Raw genomic sequence first — 17,686 nt, forward strand, 5'->3', positions numbered from 1 at the left:
TAAGTAAATTGAAAGATGGTTAGATGTAATTTCCATAACTGTAGTCAGATTAAATAAAGGGTCAGTCCTCCCATAAGTGATCTATTTGTCATATGTGTAGATTAGTTGGCTGAGTCACACTCTGTCTTCTTAAAGGTCTTTGATACTCCGACAATGAGGTCTCCCTGCCATAATTCCTGACTATGTTGTCATCTAAGTTGGACTTTTGTGTGTTTGCCACCACCTCTTGTGTTCCAGTATCTTCTGTTGCATTCTCCATAATAAAGAACATATTAAATATTCATCAGAGAGAGTGAGAATCAAATATTATGATCATAGCAGCTGTGCACAAACTACCCAGAGATATCTCATCATTGGAGTCTCTGAGAGATATAAGAAACTGTCAGGTGGCTTAAATCTAGCATCCAACAAAAACTAGAATATCAGTTTTTAATGGGATGATCCATTAAGATGATCTGACCAGCTGCTAAAGGTTGTCATATCGTGCATCGATATTGCTATTTGCTACCTTTAGGGTCTGTGTCAATAGCATCAGTTTGACATAGGTTTCAGATGGTGGGGTTGATTTATTAAAACTGGAGAGTGCAAAATTTGGTGCAGCTTTGCACAGAAACCAGAATCGGCTACCAGGTTTTATTGTCAAAGCCTAAAGTGGTTGTAAAGGCACAGGGGTTTTTAACTTAATGCATTCTATGCATTAAGATAAAAAGCCTTCTGTGTGCAGCAGCCCCCCTCAGCCCCATATCTATCCAGTCAATCCCATGAGTGCCTCGGCCATCTGGGACTCCTCCTCCTGGTTGGCTGAGACACAGCAGTGGCGCCATTAGCTCCCACTGCTGTCAGTTAAAGTCAGTTAGCCACTGGGGAGAGAGAGGGGGCCGGCTGAACTGCAGCTCCATGTCTGAATGCATACACGGAGTTGGGGCTTGGCTTGGATGCCCCCTTAGCAAGCTGCTTGCTGTGGGGGCCCTCGACAGGAGGGAGGGGCCAGGACAGCCGAAGAGGAACCCGAGAAGAGGGGGATCTGGGCTACTCTGTGTAAAATTTCTACACAGAGCAGATAAATATGACACGTTTGTTATTTTTAATGAAAAAAACAAGACTGTATAATCACTTTAATTGAGCAAGCTGAAGTTAGAACCTTATTGGCTACCAAACACAGCTGCACCAGATTTTTCACCCAACTAAGAACACTCATGTCGTTTACCAGTGCAACTGACCTCCTTCTGATCTGCATTTAACCTCTTTCAAGCAGGTTTTGCATTCTTGAAGATATGTATGGGGATGAAGTAAAAAAAAGTCTGTCAACACAGGCCCTTATTAGGTAACCCTCATATATAGCAAGTATAACTTGCCACAAATTGGCAGTGTTGAATTGGTCTGTTAGTCTGTTAGTCTGTTAACTTGCTGCACATTTTCACTGGCAAGTTGTACACTTGCAGAGCACATAAAGCACAAGTTCTAGTTGACACTTTTCCAATTTGTGGCAAATTTGCGTGGCAAGTCTCTAGCAAGAGCAACATTACAGTGGTGAGTCTACAGCAAGAGCTCTGCAAGTCTACAGCATGAAAATTCAGCCACAGTGACCCCTGTGATGGGATGACAATTGCACTAAACCAGAACTTGCAGCAGACTTGCAGAATATTTGCAAAGAAAGTTGATCTGGAGTCATGCAATGTGGGCTGCAATTGTGCAACAAACTTGTGAAGCCTGGCAAATCAAGCAATAGCTTAGCAAGTCATTTTCAAACTTGCAGCGTAATTGCTTGCTATCTGGGCTATGGGCTCCTGTAGATGGTTCTTCTTGTCAAACACTGCATTTGCTTTTAAGTGCAAAAGCATGTGCTCAAATGGCAAATGGAGCATGCCATGTATACTGCTCAATTAAAATGAATGAGTATTTGTTTAGAACACACATCAAATGCAGGAATACAATACCTGCTGGCATGAGGCTTTGGGATTGGTTGCTACTAGTAATAACAATACATCCCTTGGCTCCAGTTTTTGCAATTCAAACCAAAGTTTACATTTTGCAATGTTTCTGCATTCTCCCAAGAATTTCCCTATTATGTTGCACGGAACGATTTTGCATATTAAGAATTTATTGCTGTAAACGGCTCTGTCAAACTATTTTTGTTTAAATTCTGTCTTGTTGGCATATAAAACAATGATTTTGTTCTGTGTATATTACCTTGCATGTTTATAACGTGAAATCTTTCATTTTCTTTGAATTTTCTCTTGAACCACAGAAGAGCTGTTCCTCATTCCCACAAGTCCAAACAATGAAAAGGAACTCATACATCAATCACTGGAAGCTCCTACAAAAGAGAAAATATTGTTACCAACAAATAAACCCTGAAGCAGCAATACCTTTTTATATATGAGGATATGCCTAAAGCCAGGCAGCCTGAGATGACAGAAATGTGAGTATTATAAAAACTGCTTTGGATGCAAGATTGTCAATATCCTACAAGCCTTCAGAAATACTGTGATGTACAAGATCTTAGTCTTCTACAAACCACTTGTGAAAGCTAAAGAGAAATTATACACTTATGTAAAAATGGGCATCACCCACGCTGATTAAAGGATGGATTTCCCAGCAGGCTCCAGGCAGAGCAATACAGTAGCGTGCCATGCATTCATACACCCATGGTAGTTTACCCAGTAGGGTGAAACAGAAAGCAAAGTTCAATATTATCTAATGTCATTGACACTAACTTACTCCAAGGGTGGCCTAAAGTAATCACTACATGCAGCTAACTTTAGTTAACTCATTATTACATTTATCAAATGTATCAAAAAAGTTATCACATTTTTCCCATGCAGAGCAACTTCAGCTTTGAACAGAAAAATCAAGTGAATAATACGTTCAAATATTTACTGTTTTGATGTTGCGAAAGGCTTAAAGCAAACCTTTGCCCAGACCATGGTAACCACAACTGCTCCCTAATATTTATTGTACAGAAGATTAAAAGAAAGCTTAGATAAAAAGGCTGCAGTGTCAAAAATAGAAGGGTGAGCTAATGGGGATAGCTTGGCAGCCTGAGAATGCGACTCTAATCAAAGTCACCCTTGGCTGTGAAGTCTCACGCAGAATTACACCACAGTGCCTGTAGCCATTGGAGTCAGGGAGAGTTTTATTTCAACAGTACTGGAATACTTAGTATATATATTTAATTAGTTGGCCTGGCCATGGGTCCTGTAATTAGCCACAAAAGGATTTTTCCTGCATATAAGAGCTGAACTCACTCGAAGAGTAATTTAATCCACGTATAAGAAAAAAAACAGCTATGTAGATAAGTAGACTGCCAAACATTCTTGTCACTTAAATAAGAACAGTACTAAGAAAAAAAACTGAGGTTGCAGTTGAGAACTTTTCTTGGAATGATTTTTTTGTCTGACAGTCTCTGGCTTTAGTACTTTTTGAGAGACTAATTTGGAATCTGTAGAAAGTCAGATCTGATATGCATGCTTGTCCTGGGTTAGTGACACAGAAAGTACTGATGCCATTGGATCAGCATGAGAGCAAGACTTAACATTTTAATTCTAATTGGAATGAATCTTTAACTGAAATCATATGTATGCAAATTAACACATTTAGTTAATCTGTATTAATCTGTGTTTAGCAGTGCATGCACAATCTGTAACTACCTTGTTCAACAAACTTGAAGTAGTAATAAACCCTCAGCATTTTTTATTTTAACCAGTTCCCACCCAGGCCAATTCTGACATTTCTCTCCTACATGTACAAATCAGTATTTTTTTTTGTTAGAAAATTACTCAGAACCCCCAAACATTATATATGTTTTTTTCAGCAGAGACCCTGGAGAATAAAATGGCGATTGTTGCAATTTATTAGGTCACACAGTATTTGTGCAGCAATTTTTCAAATGCAACTTTTTTGGAAAAAATACACTTTATGAATTTTAATGCAAAAAAAAACACAATATATAACCCTTTTTTTCCATACAAGTTTTTATTGAAAAATGTGTAAAATACAGAAAACAAATAAACAGAAAAGGGTAGGTAGACATCCTGAATGAATACAGAAAATCAACACTATGTGAGGTGAAGGAAGAAAAAAAAACAGTTACAATAAAACTCATTATTTGTAAAATATAAAAGATAAAGTTACGCTGAGTAAATAGATACATAACTTGTCACACTTTAAAATTGTGCACAGTCGTGGAATGGCTGCAAACTAAGGTACTTAAAAATATTCATAGGCGACGCATTACAATCTTTTTTACAGGTTACCAGTTTAGAGTTACAGAGGAGGTGGAGCAGTAAAATTATTGCTCTCATTCTGACGTTCATAGCGATACCTCGCATGTGTGGTTTGAACACCGTTTACATATACAGGTGCGACCAACATATGCGTTTGTTTCTGCATGCGAGCACGAGGGGACAGGGGTTCTTTAAAATTTTATTTTTTATTATTTATATTTATTTATTTTTAATTTTACACTGTTCCTTTACATACCAAAGCCCCCATTATTGGCCATTCTAACTCCCCTGACCACAGCTGAAAGATAAGGCAGGACTTTTTGTGGTACCTCAAATTTAAGTACCAGCAGATTTCCCAGTTAGTATCCTAGATTTCAGTCAAATTTAGAATCTTTGTCATGATTTTAAGTTGCCCGTCCCTATCCAACCATATACAGTGCCTTGAAAAAGTATTCATACCCCCTAGAAATTTTCCACATTTTTGTCATGTTACAACCAAAAACGTAAATATATTTTATTGGGATTTTATGTGATAGACCAACACAAAGTGACACATAATTGTGAAATGGAAGGAAAATGATAAATAGTTTTCAAAATTATTTACAAATAAATATCTGAAAAGTGTGGCGTGCATTTGTATTTAGCCCCCTATACTTTGATACCCCTAACTAAAATCTAGTGTAACCAATTTCCTTCAGAAGTCACCTAATTAGTAAATAGAGTCCACCTGTGTGTAATTTAATCTCAGTATAAATACAGCTGTTCTGTGAAGCCTTTAGAGGTTTGTTAGAGAACCCTACTGAAAAAACAGCATCATGAAGTCCAAGGAACACATCAGACAGGTCAGGGATAAAGTTGTGGAGAAGTTTAAAGCAGTGTTAGGTTATAAAAAAAAATCCCAAGCTGTAAACATCTCACGGAGCACTGTTCAATTCATCATCCGAAAAAGGAGAGTATGGCACAACTGCAAACCTACCAAGACATGATTGTCCACCTAAACTGACAGGCCGGGCAAGGAGAGCATTAATCAGAGAAGCAGCCAAGAGGCCTATGGTAAGTTTCACAGCTCAGGTGGACGAATCCGTCCACAGGACAACTATTGGTCGTTTACTCCACAAAACTGGCCTTTATGGAAGAGTGGCAAGAAGAAAGTAATTGTTAAAAGAAAGCCATAAGAAGTTTTGTTTGCAGTTTGCGAGAAGCCATGTGGGGGACACAGCAAACATGTGGAAGAAGGTGCTCTGGTCACATGAGACCAAAATTTAACTTTTTGGCCTAAAAGCAAAACACTGCGTGTGTCAGAAAACTAACACTGCACATCACCCTGAACACACCACCCCCACCGTGAAACATGGTGCTGGCAGCATCATGTGGTGAGGATGATTTCTTTCAGCAGGGACAGGGAAGCTGGTCAGAGTTGATGGGAAGATGGATGGAGCCAAATACAGGGAAATCTTAGAAGAAAACCTATTAGAGTCTGCAAAAGACTTGATACTGGGGCGTAGCTTCAGCCTCCAGCAGGACAACGAGTTTGTGGACTCAAGCTCTATGACTGGCCGGAGCTGCGTGACATCACTCTAGCACATGCGTGTGGGAGCTGCTGATCACGGCACAGGGCTCTAAAGAGACGGCACGTGTGGCTGTTCCTTCAGAGAGCATGTGCCAGTGATTTTACTGGCTGCGTGTACAGTAAATATCTCCTAAAAAGTGCATGTTTAGGAGATATTTATACTACCTATATGTAAGCCTTATTATAGGCTTATCTATAGGTAAAACCTAAAGATGGAAGTTTACTTACTCTTTAATATAGTAAAGTACCTTTCTCACTCTAGAAGTTGTAGACTGGCCACAATACCCAGATCATTGACTTGTCAAGGTGTTCCCCCTCTAGGATGTATGATGAATGCATGTTTTTAGCCTCCAAGTGCATAACAGTACATAGAGTTTATCACAAGTAAAACTTATTTTACCATATTAAACCTTTAGGCCTCTTTCACATGGACCAGATCTGTTTTTTTCTCAGCATAGGATCTGACCACTGATCCCCTGCTGAGCTGAGTGGACAGGCCGCATGACAGGTCTGTGTCCGCTCAGCTTATGCAAAGTGGGCACAGACACAGCCTGCTGTGCTTTACGGGCAGCCGGATGTAAATGGACCAGCTTTCCATTTACACCTGACCACTCTCTGATCCGATCTGGGTAGCTGGTGGGGATCCCCTTCTGTTTTATTTTTTGCCAGATCAGATCGGACCCGGAGGTAGCCGGGTGTAAACGGACACAAGTGCTGTTTACATCTGGCACTTCATAGAGGAGAATGGAGGGTCTGATCGGACCTGATCAGACCTCTGGTGTAAAAGAGGCCCTATTTATATGTTGTAATTGTCCAATCAAAGGGTTTATTTTTATTGATTTTCTTTTATTTTAATTTTATTTTAAAACTTACTTTATTACTGTCAGTCTGCCTGGGTTTTGATAAGATAGTCTCATGACTCTCTAAGGGACCTAGTGAAAAAATGACCATTAAGCCATCTCATATCTCTGGTGCAAGGATTGTAATGCCCCTTGGAGAGAGACGTATATGGTAGTATACTGTAGACTTTTTGGGTCTGAACAGATCTCGGTGTCTGCTATTCTTAAAAAGAGACAAAGAAAAAGAGATCGGGACTCTGTCAGTGACCTTGGAAGTACTTGGTACTAAGTGCTTCAGGGTTCATATTGAAGGAGATGTGTTAGCACTATAAAAAATTATGAAGATTCAGTACGTTACTTAGTAGATATAACGGACTATCACATCTAAAGCAAGCATTACAGCTGCCAGGGTTAGCAGAAGCTAACAGATACTGAAGAAACTGTTATATTTTAATCATAACCGTGGCCGGATGATGCTAATTTAATTTGACATTGGCCTGCTGGGTGTGGTGCTGTTCCACCCGTTTTGTTAACCTTATCACCAGTAAAAGGTTTAATGAATGCAAGAATGCTGCCACAACACTAATTAAGTGACCTAAGCTTTGGCTGTGTCATCCAAGAATCAGGGTTCCATATCCAGCATAACTCAAAGACCATTATACTTATGGAAACATTTCTTCATATTTCGTCATATTAGAATGTGCAAAAAATAATATAGAACATTAGCATAGAAATCAGAGTTAAGCTCTACATGTTACTTGTCACAAGATACACCTTACTTTATTTGATTTTATACTTTATGAGATCTTGTAAATCAAGCAAGGTAATATAGTACATAAGACTCAGTAATAAAAGACAATTCACCCCACTACCTTTTGCACATAAAGTGCAAACAATACAAAAATCTAAAGTAAAATTTCGTCCGACGAATGATCTGCTGATTTTCATTAGTATGGAGCTTTCGTTAGCCAATTCCGATTTTTCATCCGACAAAAGCTGGATGTGCAGACTATAACATTTTGGTCGTACGTGAACTCAACGTCCAATTTTCGTTTAATTAGTACGATTTTCGTAAGAGCAAGACTACGCATTCTCAGAAACAAAAGAATACATAGAAAACTATTCAACACATGATGTCTCTTCTGAAGTTGTATTCTGTTGTTCGAGAATTTTAGTATGGTGAGTAACCTCTTCACTTTCGACATGAGACTAGCATGCAACAAAAAATGGACGAACGGTCATCCGAAAATCTGATCGTGTGTACGAGGCTTAACACCAGGAAAAAGACCACAAAATGTATTCATGTACATAATTAAAAATGTATTTAGCTTGCGAATTTATAATAACAATATTTTTGCTGTGTATTCAATGTTTAGAAGTTAGAACTTAGGTTTTGTACGCATTTTGTAGAGTCTTGTAAACTATAAGTATTTCTAGAATTTAGTCTGAGTCTCTGGATTTTATTATCTAGTGCGGGGGTCAGCAACCTGTAGATTGCGATCTACCGGTAGATCGTGGACAGGCGGCTGGTAGATCTCTGTCTGGGTTTGCTGACCCACCATTCCAGAGCATCAAACAGAGTGCAATGCAGGGGGGCTACCTGTAAAGTTGGAGCTGTAGTAAGGAGCAAGAGCCAAATAATCCGATGCCTCCTCTGTAGTGCTGGCTTCTGTCCCATGTGGACAGGGATGTACTGGCCATTGGGGCTACCGGAAGTTTCCCGGTGGGCCGATGGCTCAGTGGGCCGGTTTGTGGCAGACAGCTTGTCAAAGTAATAACTGCGCAAGCCTTGCAGCCATTATTTTGAGGCCCGCACCTCTGTACTGTCTATAAGCAGGGCCGGGATGGTACAAGGAAGGGGCGGATGCCCTGGACTGGGAGGTACAATTTGCTGTAGGGAGGGGGGGTGCAGGTAAAGTGCTGGCAGTGATTTACACAGTACACATTAGCCAGCACTGCTAGCTGTACTGTAGTCGTCTCTAGTCTGTACCTTACTACTCTGAGTCTGCCACCAGCTATCCCTGTCATCGCTGCCATTTCACTATCCCTAAGGCGCTTTGTAGTCCCATCCCAGCGTCATGACATCACTCACGGCCTGAAGCGGGAATGCTAGGATCATGGGAGGAGCGTAGAGAGCTGCTGCTGAAGCGGCAACCAAAAGGAGCCGGCCCCGCCAAGGAGAAACCAGCAGGTTCAGACAGGAACAAAGTGTGTATAGCAAGTAAGCAAGCACCAAGCTACGCTGAGTGATAATAAATGATTGCCAAATGCCATGCGGGATGCGGCCATCTGACTGCAGATTAATAATGAACTGTGACTGTCTACTCTAGATCCAATTGGGGGAGGGGAGGAGGCTGAGGGGACATTAATTACCAATGCTACCTATTTATAATTTCTGTAATATATAGCATGAGGGGGTTATTGTACTGCCACTGCTGGTCATGGTCACTGATGATGAATTAATGTACTGCCACTGCTGGTCATGGTCACTGTTTATGAATTAATGTACTGCCACTGCTGGTCATGGTCACTGATGAATTAATCTACTGCCACTGCTGCTCATGGACACTGATGATGAATTAATGTACTCTACAAGACACTGGTCCGGCCGCACCTAGAGTATGCTGTCCAGTTCTTGGCACCAGTCCTCAGGAAGGATGTACTGGAAATGGAGCGAGTACAAAGAAGGGCAACAAAGCTAATAAAGGGTCTGGAGGATATTAGTTATGAGGAAAGGTTGCGAGCACTGAACTTATTCTCTCTGGAGGTTTAACTTTAAATTGTGTAGAGGGTTCTTTACTGTAAGAGCTGCAAGGATGTGGAATTCCCTTCCACAGGCGGTGGTCTCAGCGGGGAGCATTGATCCTTTCAAGAAACTATTAGATAAGCACCTGAACGACTGCAACATATAGGGATATGCAATGTAATACTGACATATAATCACACACATAGGTTGGACTTGATGGACTTGTGTCTTTTTTCAACCTCACCTACTATGTAATGTATTGCCACTGCTGGTCATGGTCACTGATGTTTAATTTATGTACTGCCACTCCTGGTCATGGTCACTGAAGAATTAATGTTTTTGTGCGTGTTTGCAAAATTAAAGTGGGTCGGTCTGGATGAAGTCCAGGGCCAAATTTTTGTCCCAGTCCAGCCCTGCACCTCTTATCCCAGCTAGCGGTCTCCAGAGTGGTGCCAGCAGCAGGAAAGAAGAGATCTCAGGTCAATGTGAAGCAATACACTGGGTATAATAGTATAGGGCTGCTTTTACACTGATGTGCTGCGGTTTATACGCACCGTGGGTGTAGTGCAGTATACCTGCAGCTTTCCTGCAAGTTTGCAGCGCTTAGCCATAGACTTTTATTATATCTTGCTGTTTTTCCACACCCTAACTTTACGTGTGAATGAGCACGTGCTATGGTAGTCCTACAATTGGAGGTATAAATCAGGTGTGAGGAGGCGACATTGTGAGCGGTGATCTTTGACTACTCCCGTGTTGTTCCGGTATATCTCCACCTCTCTAAGGTTGCCTACCCCTGTTCTAGTGTGTTGTACAAACAATATAGATTTAAACATGCAAGGTAATAGAGTTGATATGTTGTCCTACTATAGACTTTTGTGTTACACTATTACATTTTAGGTTGTTTAAATGATCCATTTATGTAAAGAGACCAATAGCCAACAAATGTAATTATATGTGTTCATATTATGCAAGGTGTTCAATATCTCTTTATTAATATACATTTTTATGATATTATTTAAGAGTTGAGATACTTACAGTTCACAATATATTTTATTTGTTTTCCAATGTAATGCAAATTGATGGCTACTTGGGGAGGAATAAACCACAAAGGTTAAAATGGGTTAGATCTTTTATCTCACTTTTAAGCTTTTTTTATTGTTATTTAAAGTGGTTCTAAAGGCAGAAGTTTTTTTTACCTCAATGCATTTTATGCATTGACTCATTGACTCACACAACAGTGGGAGCCATTGACTCCTGCTGCTGTCAATCACAGCCAGGCATGTACTGGCCATCATGACTACTGGGAGTTTCCGGGTGGGCTAATGGCTCAGTGGGCCGGTTTCAGTGACAGCATGTCAAAGTAATGGCTGCGCAGCTCACGCAGCCATTAATTTAAGTACCGCTGTACTGCCCAGTGGCATCGCTAGGGGGTGGCTTTTGAAGCTATAGCCCCAAATCTGGTGCCCATAGCCCCGAGTCTCTCAGAGACGGCCGTGGACTCTCTGCAGCCGAGCTGGGAGTGCAGCGGGCAGCACCGGAGAGCAGGGCAGGCAGGACAGGAGAGCCGGGCGGGCAAGAGAGCAGAGAGATGACATCATCTCTCACCGCCTGCCCTGCTTTACCACTGTTCCGCTCTCACTGTGCAGCCATGGGCAGCAGAGAGATGACATCATCTTTCACTGCTTGCCCTTACTCTGGTGACCTTGATGTAAGGAATGGCTCTCTGGGGACTCTGAGGTAAGGAGGGGCTCTCTGGGGACCCTGATGTAAGTAGGGGGGTTCTCTGGGGACCCTGATGTAAGTTGGTGGCTCTCTGGGGACTCTAATGTAAGGGGGCTCTCTGGGGACCCTGATGTAAGCAGGGGAGGTTCATTGGGGACCCTGATGCAAGGGGGAGGCTCTCTGGGGACCCTGATGTAAGTAGCGGCTCTCTGGGGGCCCTGATGTAAGGGGGGCTCTCTAGGGACCTTGATGTAAGGGGAGGCTCTCTGTGGACTCTGATGTAAGAAGGGGCTCTCTGGGGACCATGATGCAAGGGGGGCTCTCTGGGGACCCTGATGTAAGAAGGGGCTCTCTGGGGACCATGATGCAAGGGGGGCTCTCTGGGGACCCTGATGTAAGGGTGAGGCTCTCTGGGGGCCCTGATGCAAGGAGGGCTCTCTGGGGACCCTGATGTAAGTAGGGGCTCTCTGGGGACTCTGATGTAAAGAGGGGCTCTCTGGGGACCCAATCTAAGGAAGAGGCTCTCTGGGAACCCTGATATAAGGAAGGGACTCTCTGGCGACCCTGATTGAAAGAAGGGGCTCTCTGGGGACCCTGATGTAAGGGGGAGGCTCTCCAGGGGCCTGATGTAAGGGGGGCTCTCTGGGGACCCTGATGTAAGAGGGAGGCTCTCTGGGAAAACGGGCATAAGGGGGGGCTCTCTGGGGCCCTTGATGTAAAGAGGGGCTCTCTGGGGACCCAATCTAAGGAAGAGGCTCTCTGGTAACCCTGATATAAGGAAGGGACTCTCTGGCGACCCTGATTGAAAGAAGGGGCTCTCTGGGGACCCTGATGTAAGGGGGAGGCTCTCCAGGGGCCTGATGTAAGGGGGGCTCTCTGGGGACCCTGATGTAAGAGGGAGGCTCTCTGGGAAAACGGGCATAAGGGGGGGCTCTCTGGGGCCCCTGATGTAAGTGGGGGGCTCTCTGGGGACCCTGATGCAAAGGGGAGGCTCTCTGGGGACCCTGATGTAAGTAGCGGCTCTCTGGGGGCCCTGATGTAAGGGGGGCTCTCTAGGGACCTTGATGTAAGGGGAGGCTCTCTGGGGACTCTGATGTAAGAAGGGGCTCTCTGGGGACCATGATGCAAGGGGGGCTCTCTGGGGACCCTGATGTAAGGGTGAGGCTCTCTGGGGGCCCTGATGCAAGGAGGGCTCTCTGGGGACCCTGATGTAAGTAGGGGCTCTCTGGGGGCTCTGATGTAAAGAGGGGCTCTCTGGGGACCCAATGTAAGGAAGAGGCTCTCTGGGAACCCTGATATAAGGAAGGGACTCTCTGGCGACCCTGATTGAAAGAAGGGGCTCTCTGGGGACCCTGATGTAAGGGGGAGGCTCTCTAGGGGCCTGATGTAAGGGGGGCTCTCTAGGGACCCTGATGTAAGAGGGAGGCTCTCTGGGAAAACGGGCATAAGGGGGGGCTCTCTGGGGCCCCTGATGTAAGTGGGCGGCTCTCTGGGGACCCTGATGCAAAGGGGCTCTCTGGGGACTCTGAGGTAAGGAGGGGCTCTCTAAAGGACCCTGATGTAAGTGGGGGGCTCTCTGGGGACCCTGATGCAAGGAGGAGGCTCTCTGGGGACTCTGATGTAAGGGGGAGGCTCTCTGGGGACCCTGATGTAATGATAATAGCAGCGAAGTAAAGAAAGTCATACGCTTGGGTGGGCATACACTTGTATGTAATATACATGTGTGTATATACTGTATGTGTGTATATATATATATATATATATATATATATATATATATATGCAGCATATACACACATGTATATTACATACATGTGTATGCCCACCCAAGCGTATGACTTTCTTTACTTCGCTGCTATGGGCTCTAGCACCAGATCTTTAGTAGACCTGGCAACGCCCCTGGTACTGCCTATAAAATAAAGTAGAATGGCTAATGGCCAGGGAGGGGGGGGCTTGGGTGGCCATCAGGGTTTGTCTTGCTGGCCAGTATGGCACAGACCTGTCATCCGCACTGCCCAACACCTCACTTCATAGTGCGCAACCAGGCTCAGCCTCAGCGCCGCTGCATTGCTAAAAGGCAGCCAATGGCTGTGCACCAATGCTGGTTTCTGAAATTTCAGCCAATGAGGCTGTAGCAATGTTCCTGCATGACGTTAGCCCTCCACTTCATGCAGTGATGTGAGAAGGAGGAGAAAAATACAGAGGGGAATAGATTGAAATAATAAAAGAGGTAAGTGGGGACTCCTTATGTTATGCTACTTATGTTTTTTTTTGCGCAATTGCGTATAGTTTATATACTGTTTTTGTGCTTGTTTGCAAAATTAAAGTGGACCGGTCTGGATGAAGTCCAGGGACAAATTTTCGTCCCAGTCCAGCCCTATTCACAGCCAGTGAGCCAATGAGGGGAGAGTGGAGGGTGGGGCCGAGCCATGCTCTGTGTGTGGATGGACAATGTCTATTCACAGGAGCGCGGCTCAGAAAGGAGCCTTCTCTAACGCCCCCATAGCAAGAGGCTTGCTTTTGGAGGCACTTGGCGGGGAGGGGTTGGAGCCAGGACCTAAAAAGAAGAGGATCATTGCTGCCCTGTGCAAAACCATTGCACAGAGCAGGTAAAAAACATTTTGGTTATTTAACCACTTCCCGCCCGCCCTGTAGCGGATTGACGTCCGGGAAGTAGTTCTGTTATCCTGACTGGACGTCATATGACGTCCAGCAGGATAACATGCCGCCGCGCGCCCCCGGGGGCGTGCATCGCGGTGATCGGTGGAGCGGTGTGTCAGCCTGACACACCGCTACACCGATCTTGGTAAAGAGCCTCCGGCGGAGGCTCTTTACCACGTGATCAGCCGTGTCCAATCACGGCTGATCACGCTGTCAATGGGAAGAGCCGTTGATCAGCTCTTCCTCACTCACGTCTGACAGACGCGAGTAGAGGAGAGCCGATCGGCGGCTCTCCTGGCAGGGGTGGTCTGCGCTGGTCTGCGCAGCCCCCCTCAGATCACCACACTGGACCACCAGGGATGCCACTAGGACCACCATGGAAGGGGCAATGTGGATGGCCAGGTATGTACCCCATGGCCATCCACATGTGCCCAATCAGTGCCCACAAATGGGCACTGATTGGCACCATTATGTCACTGATCTGCCCAGCAATGCCCAGATCTGCTCAGCAATGTTTTATCACTGCCACCTGTCATTGCCCATCGGTGCCACCTGCCATTGCCCATCGGTGCCACCTGTCAGTGCCCATCTGTGCCCATCAGTGCCCACCTATCAGTGCCCATCAGTGCCACACATCAGTGCCACCCATAAGTACCCATCAGTGCCACCCATATGTACCCATCAGTGACACCCATATGTACCAATCAATGCCACCTACGAGTGCCCATCAGTGCTGCCTACGAGTCCTCATCGGTGCCACCTATGAGTGTTCATCAGTGCCGCATACCAGTGCCACCTATCAGTGCCCATCAGTGCCACCTATCAGTGCCCATCATCAGTGCCCGTTAGTGCCACCTCATCAGTGCCACCTCATTGTTACCACCTCATCGGTGCCCATCAGTGCCGCCGTATCAGTGCCCATCAGTGCAGCCATATCAGTGCCCATCATTGAAGGAGAAAGCGTACTTATTTACAAAAAATTTTAACAGAAACAAAGAAAAACTTGTTTTTTTTCGAAATTTTCGTTTCTTTTTTTATTTGTTGCGCAAAAAATAAAAACCGCAGAGGTGATCAAATACCACCAAAAGAAAGCTCTATTTGTGGGAACAAAATGATAAAAAATTTGTTTGGGTACATTGTAGCATGACCGCGCAATTGTCATTCAAATTGCGACAGCACTGAAAGATGAAAATTGGCCTGGGCGGGAAGGTGTCTAAGTGACTGGTATTGAAGTGGTTAAAGCAAAAATCACAACTTTGGAATCACTTTACGTTTACAGCTTCTAACAGAGCCGTGCTTCCAAAGGTCCTCCCAGTCAAAAAGAAGCACCTGATATTGGAACACAAAAACCAGAAAAATGGACAGACTGTGGGTTAGTTGCGGGAGGTATAAGTATGTATGCTGTTGTTAATTATCCAAAATGTGCTCCGATATCACTTCTGCTTTCAGCCATAATGGCCTACTCCAATTCAGGCAACACTGCCTTGACTCCTCAGCTTTGCCCTGGCTAATTTTGTTTCTGCTTTGACATGGCTGATTTAAACACAGCTCAAACTATTGGTTCCTGCAGTATGTTACTGGCTCCATCCTCACATTTCCTGCATTCTGGTGTACTGCTCTGATGTCTCCTTTTCAAGTAGGTCTCCCACTTATGCCTAGTACACATGAGCCGAATGTCAAGAAAGGTATGTGAAAACAGCCCCCTTAAATAAATGCATCAGGCTGTTAAAGTAGAGTTGTACTGATTAATTATGTTGTTGATGAAGATCCTATTATAATTCTATTATTTATACATGTATATGGCAGTACCATACATTATAGATTCATTTATTATATTTGTTTATTTTATACATACATTCCTTAAGATAGGTAAGTGCTAAAGAAAGGTAATGTATTCTTAAGATTAACTTCATACATTATTTATTGTAGCATTTAAACATTGCATATTGTCATCATGTGCTTGCTTGTATACAACCATAGAGAGAAATAGATACACATTCATGTATAAAGTTTAGTGCTTTAAATTCTTTATCCAGTTGGTGTTATCCCATGCCATGCTTTGTGCTTTGTGCCTTCACAATTCACTGACATATCAAAGGCACTATGCTTAAATTAAAACCTTTTTATTCCTTCTAGATATGGTCCAATTGTTTAGGTTATACCACAGTCGGCGGTATTACTTTCCAACCAGCTTGTTCTTGTGCAAAGAGGCTTATCATTTCTGCCCTCAAACCTTCTAAGTCTTTATATCTTTTGTGTGATCAGTTCCCGAATCCTTATATGTAACTTGGTAAAAGACAAGTCCAAAAAAAGCACAAAACTCAGTAATAAAAATGCGAAAAGAAAGGGGGGGGGGGTTGGGGACTTTAAATGAGATGAGTACACATGGCTAGAAGATGAGTAGATATAAAAAAAAACATGTTTTTATTGGTAAAACAAGAAACATGGCAAAATGACATGATACATGCAGCAATGAATAAAATTGTCAATCATATATTACAGACCATATATAGAAACAAACATGTACATATTCTTCTGGTTTAGGGTACAACATTGGATCATACTGGTCTACTAATGTTTTGTTTTTTTATAGATTTGCGTGCACCCGCCCCTGAAGAGTGGTTTTATCCACAAAATGCATCAGGCTAATTTGGATGCACTTATTCTCATGCAGACGCCCCTACTCAATACATTATTTTGAGTTCTCCATCTATCATGTAATTTTAAGTGCTTTTACTACATCCAGGATTCGTTCCATACCACACAGTGGTTGGCTGGTTGCTATCGATGTCTGTTTCTATATAAAGTCTGTAATATGTGATTGACAATTTTATTCATTGCTGCATGTATCATGTCATTTTGCCATGTTCCTTGTTTTACCAATAAAAACATGTTTTTGATATCTACTCATCTTCTAGCCATGTGTACTCACCTCATTTAAAGTCCCAAATACCCCTTCTTTCTTTTTGCAGATTTAGGGATGGCGACATGTGACCCATATGTCTCATGTAAAATCCCAAATTCCCCCTTTTTAGTTCTTCTCAGTAATAACAATGTTTTGCACATAGGTAATAATGTGAGTATGCTCCGATAATGAATAGTATTAATTCCATTGTACCTAAATAATTTGCTTCCTACTGGCAACTGAGAAAAGGTCTTTTCCCATGGAATTTGACTCAAAAAGGTCCCCTGATTCTTTGCTGCAGGGGTTTCTGCAACCTGGATCCATCTAGTTTTTGAGGCCTGGGAGGACCACACACAAACATTCTAGTTTAGGCTTGATGGTTTTCTCGATGGATAGCTGGATATTACTACATAGCTAAGTGAAAAATATCCCAGTTAGGGTGTCTATGGAGTTTGATTAAGCATTTTTTATTAGGGTTTTAATGGGAAGAGGAGGAGACAGAACTACAGACATTTATTTACATACTGAGTGGCACTAAAACCCGTAAAACCCATAAAATACTGTATAATGTTTCTGTTGCAGCAATTGTTATCAGCCAAGCTAAGTATTCATGTTTATTTGACATACAGACATTCTAGTTCTGATAGCTAGTCAACAACGAATCTTAATGTGATTAAGTCTCAGTTTTTTGTTTGTTAAAAACAACAAACATGTTATACTTACCTGCTGTGTATAGAGGTTTTGTACAGAGCAGCCCAGATCCTCCTCTTCTCGGGTCCCTCTTCAGCACTCCTGGCCCCTCCCTCCTGATGAGTGCCCCCACAGCAAACAGCTTGCTATACGGGCACCCGAGCCAAGCCGCAGCTCCGTGTGTCCATTCAGACCCAGCCACGCCCCCCTCCTCATTTGCCCACAAACTTTGATTGACGGCAGCGGGAACCAATCAGGAGGGAGCGTCCCGGGTAGCCAAGTCTCTCGAGCAACATGGCTGGATTGAGATAGGCTCAGGTAACTATT

The 17,686-nt window shown here is 43.4% G+C and overlaps 1 protein-coding gene across 2 annotated transcripts in view; it reads right to left on the minus strand.

Annotated features, from left to right (window-relative positions):
- The window catches only part of RTN4R (reticulon 4 receptor), a 356,726-nt gene that overhangs the window by 126,383 nt on the left and 212,657 nt on the right, over positions 1–17,686 (minus strand). For both annotated transcript variants that reach the window (XM_073629329.1, XM_073629330.1), the window contains one exon: positions 2,191–2,317. In XM_073629329.1, the coding sequence (XP_073485430.1) occupies positions 2,191–2,197 (7 nt within the window). In that variant the 5' untranslated portion in view covers positions 2,198–2,317. The remainder of the gene's footprint in view (positions 1–2,190; positions 2,318–17,686) is intronic.

Source organism: Aquarana catesbeiana, linkage group LG01 (genome assembly GCF_042186555.1).
Source record: "Aquarana catesbeiana isolate 2022-GZ linkage group LG01, ASM4218655v1, whole genome shotgun sequence".
Lineage (NCBI taxonomy): Eukaryota > Metazoa > Chordata > Amphibia > Anura > Ranidae > Aquarana > Aquarana catesbeiana.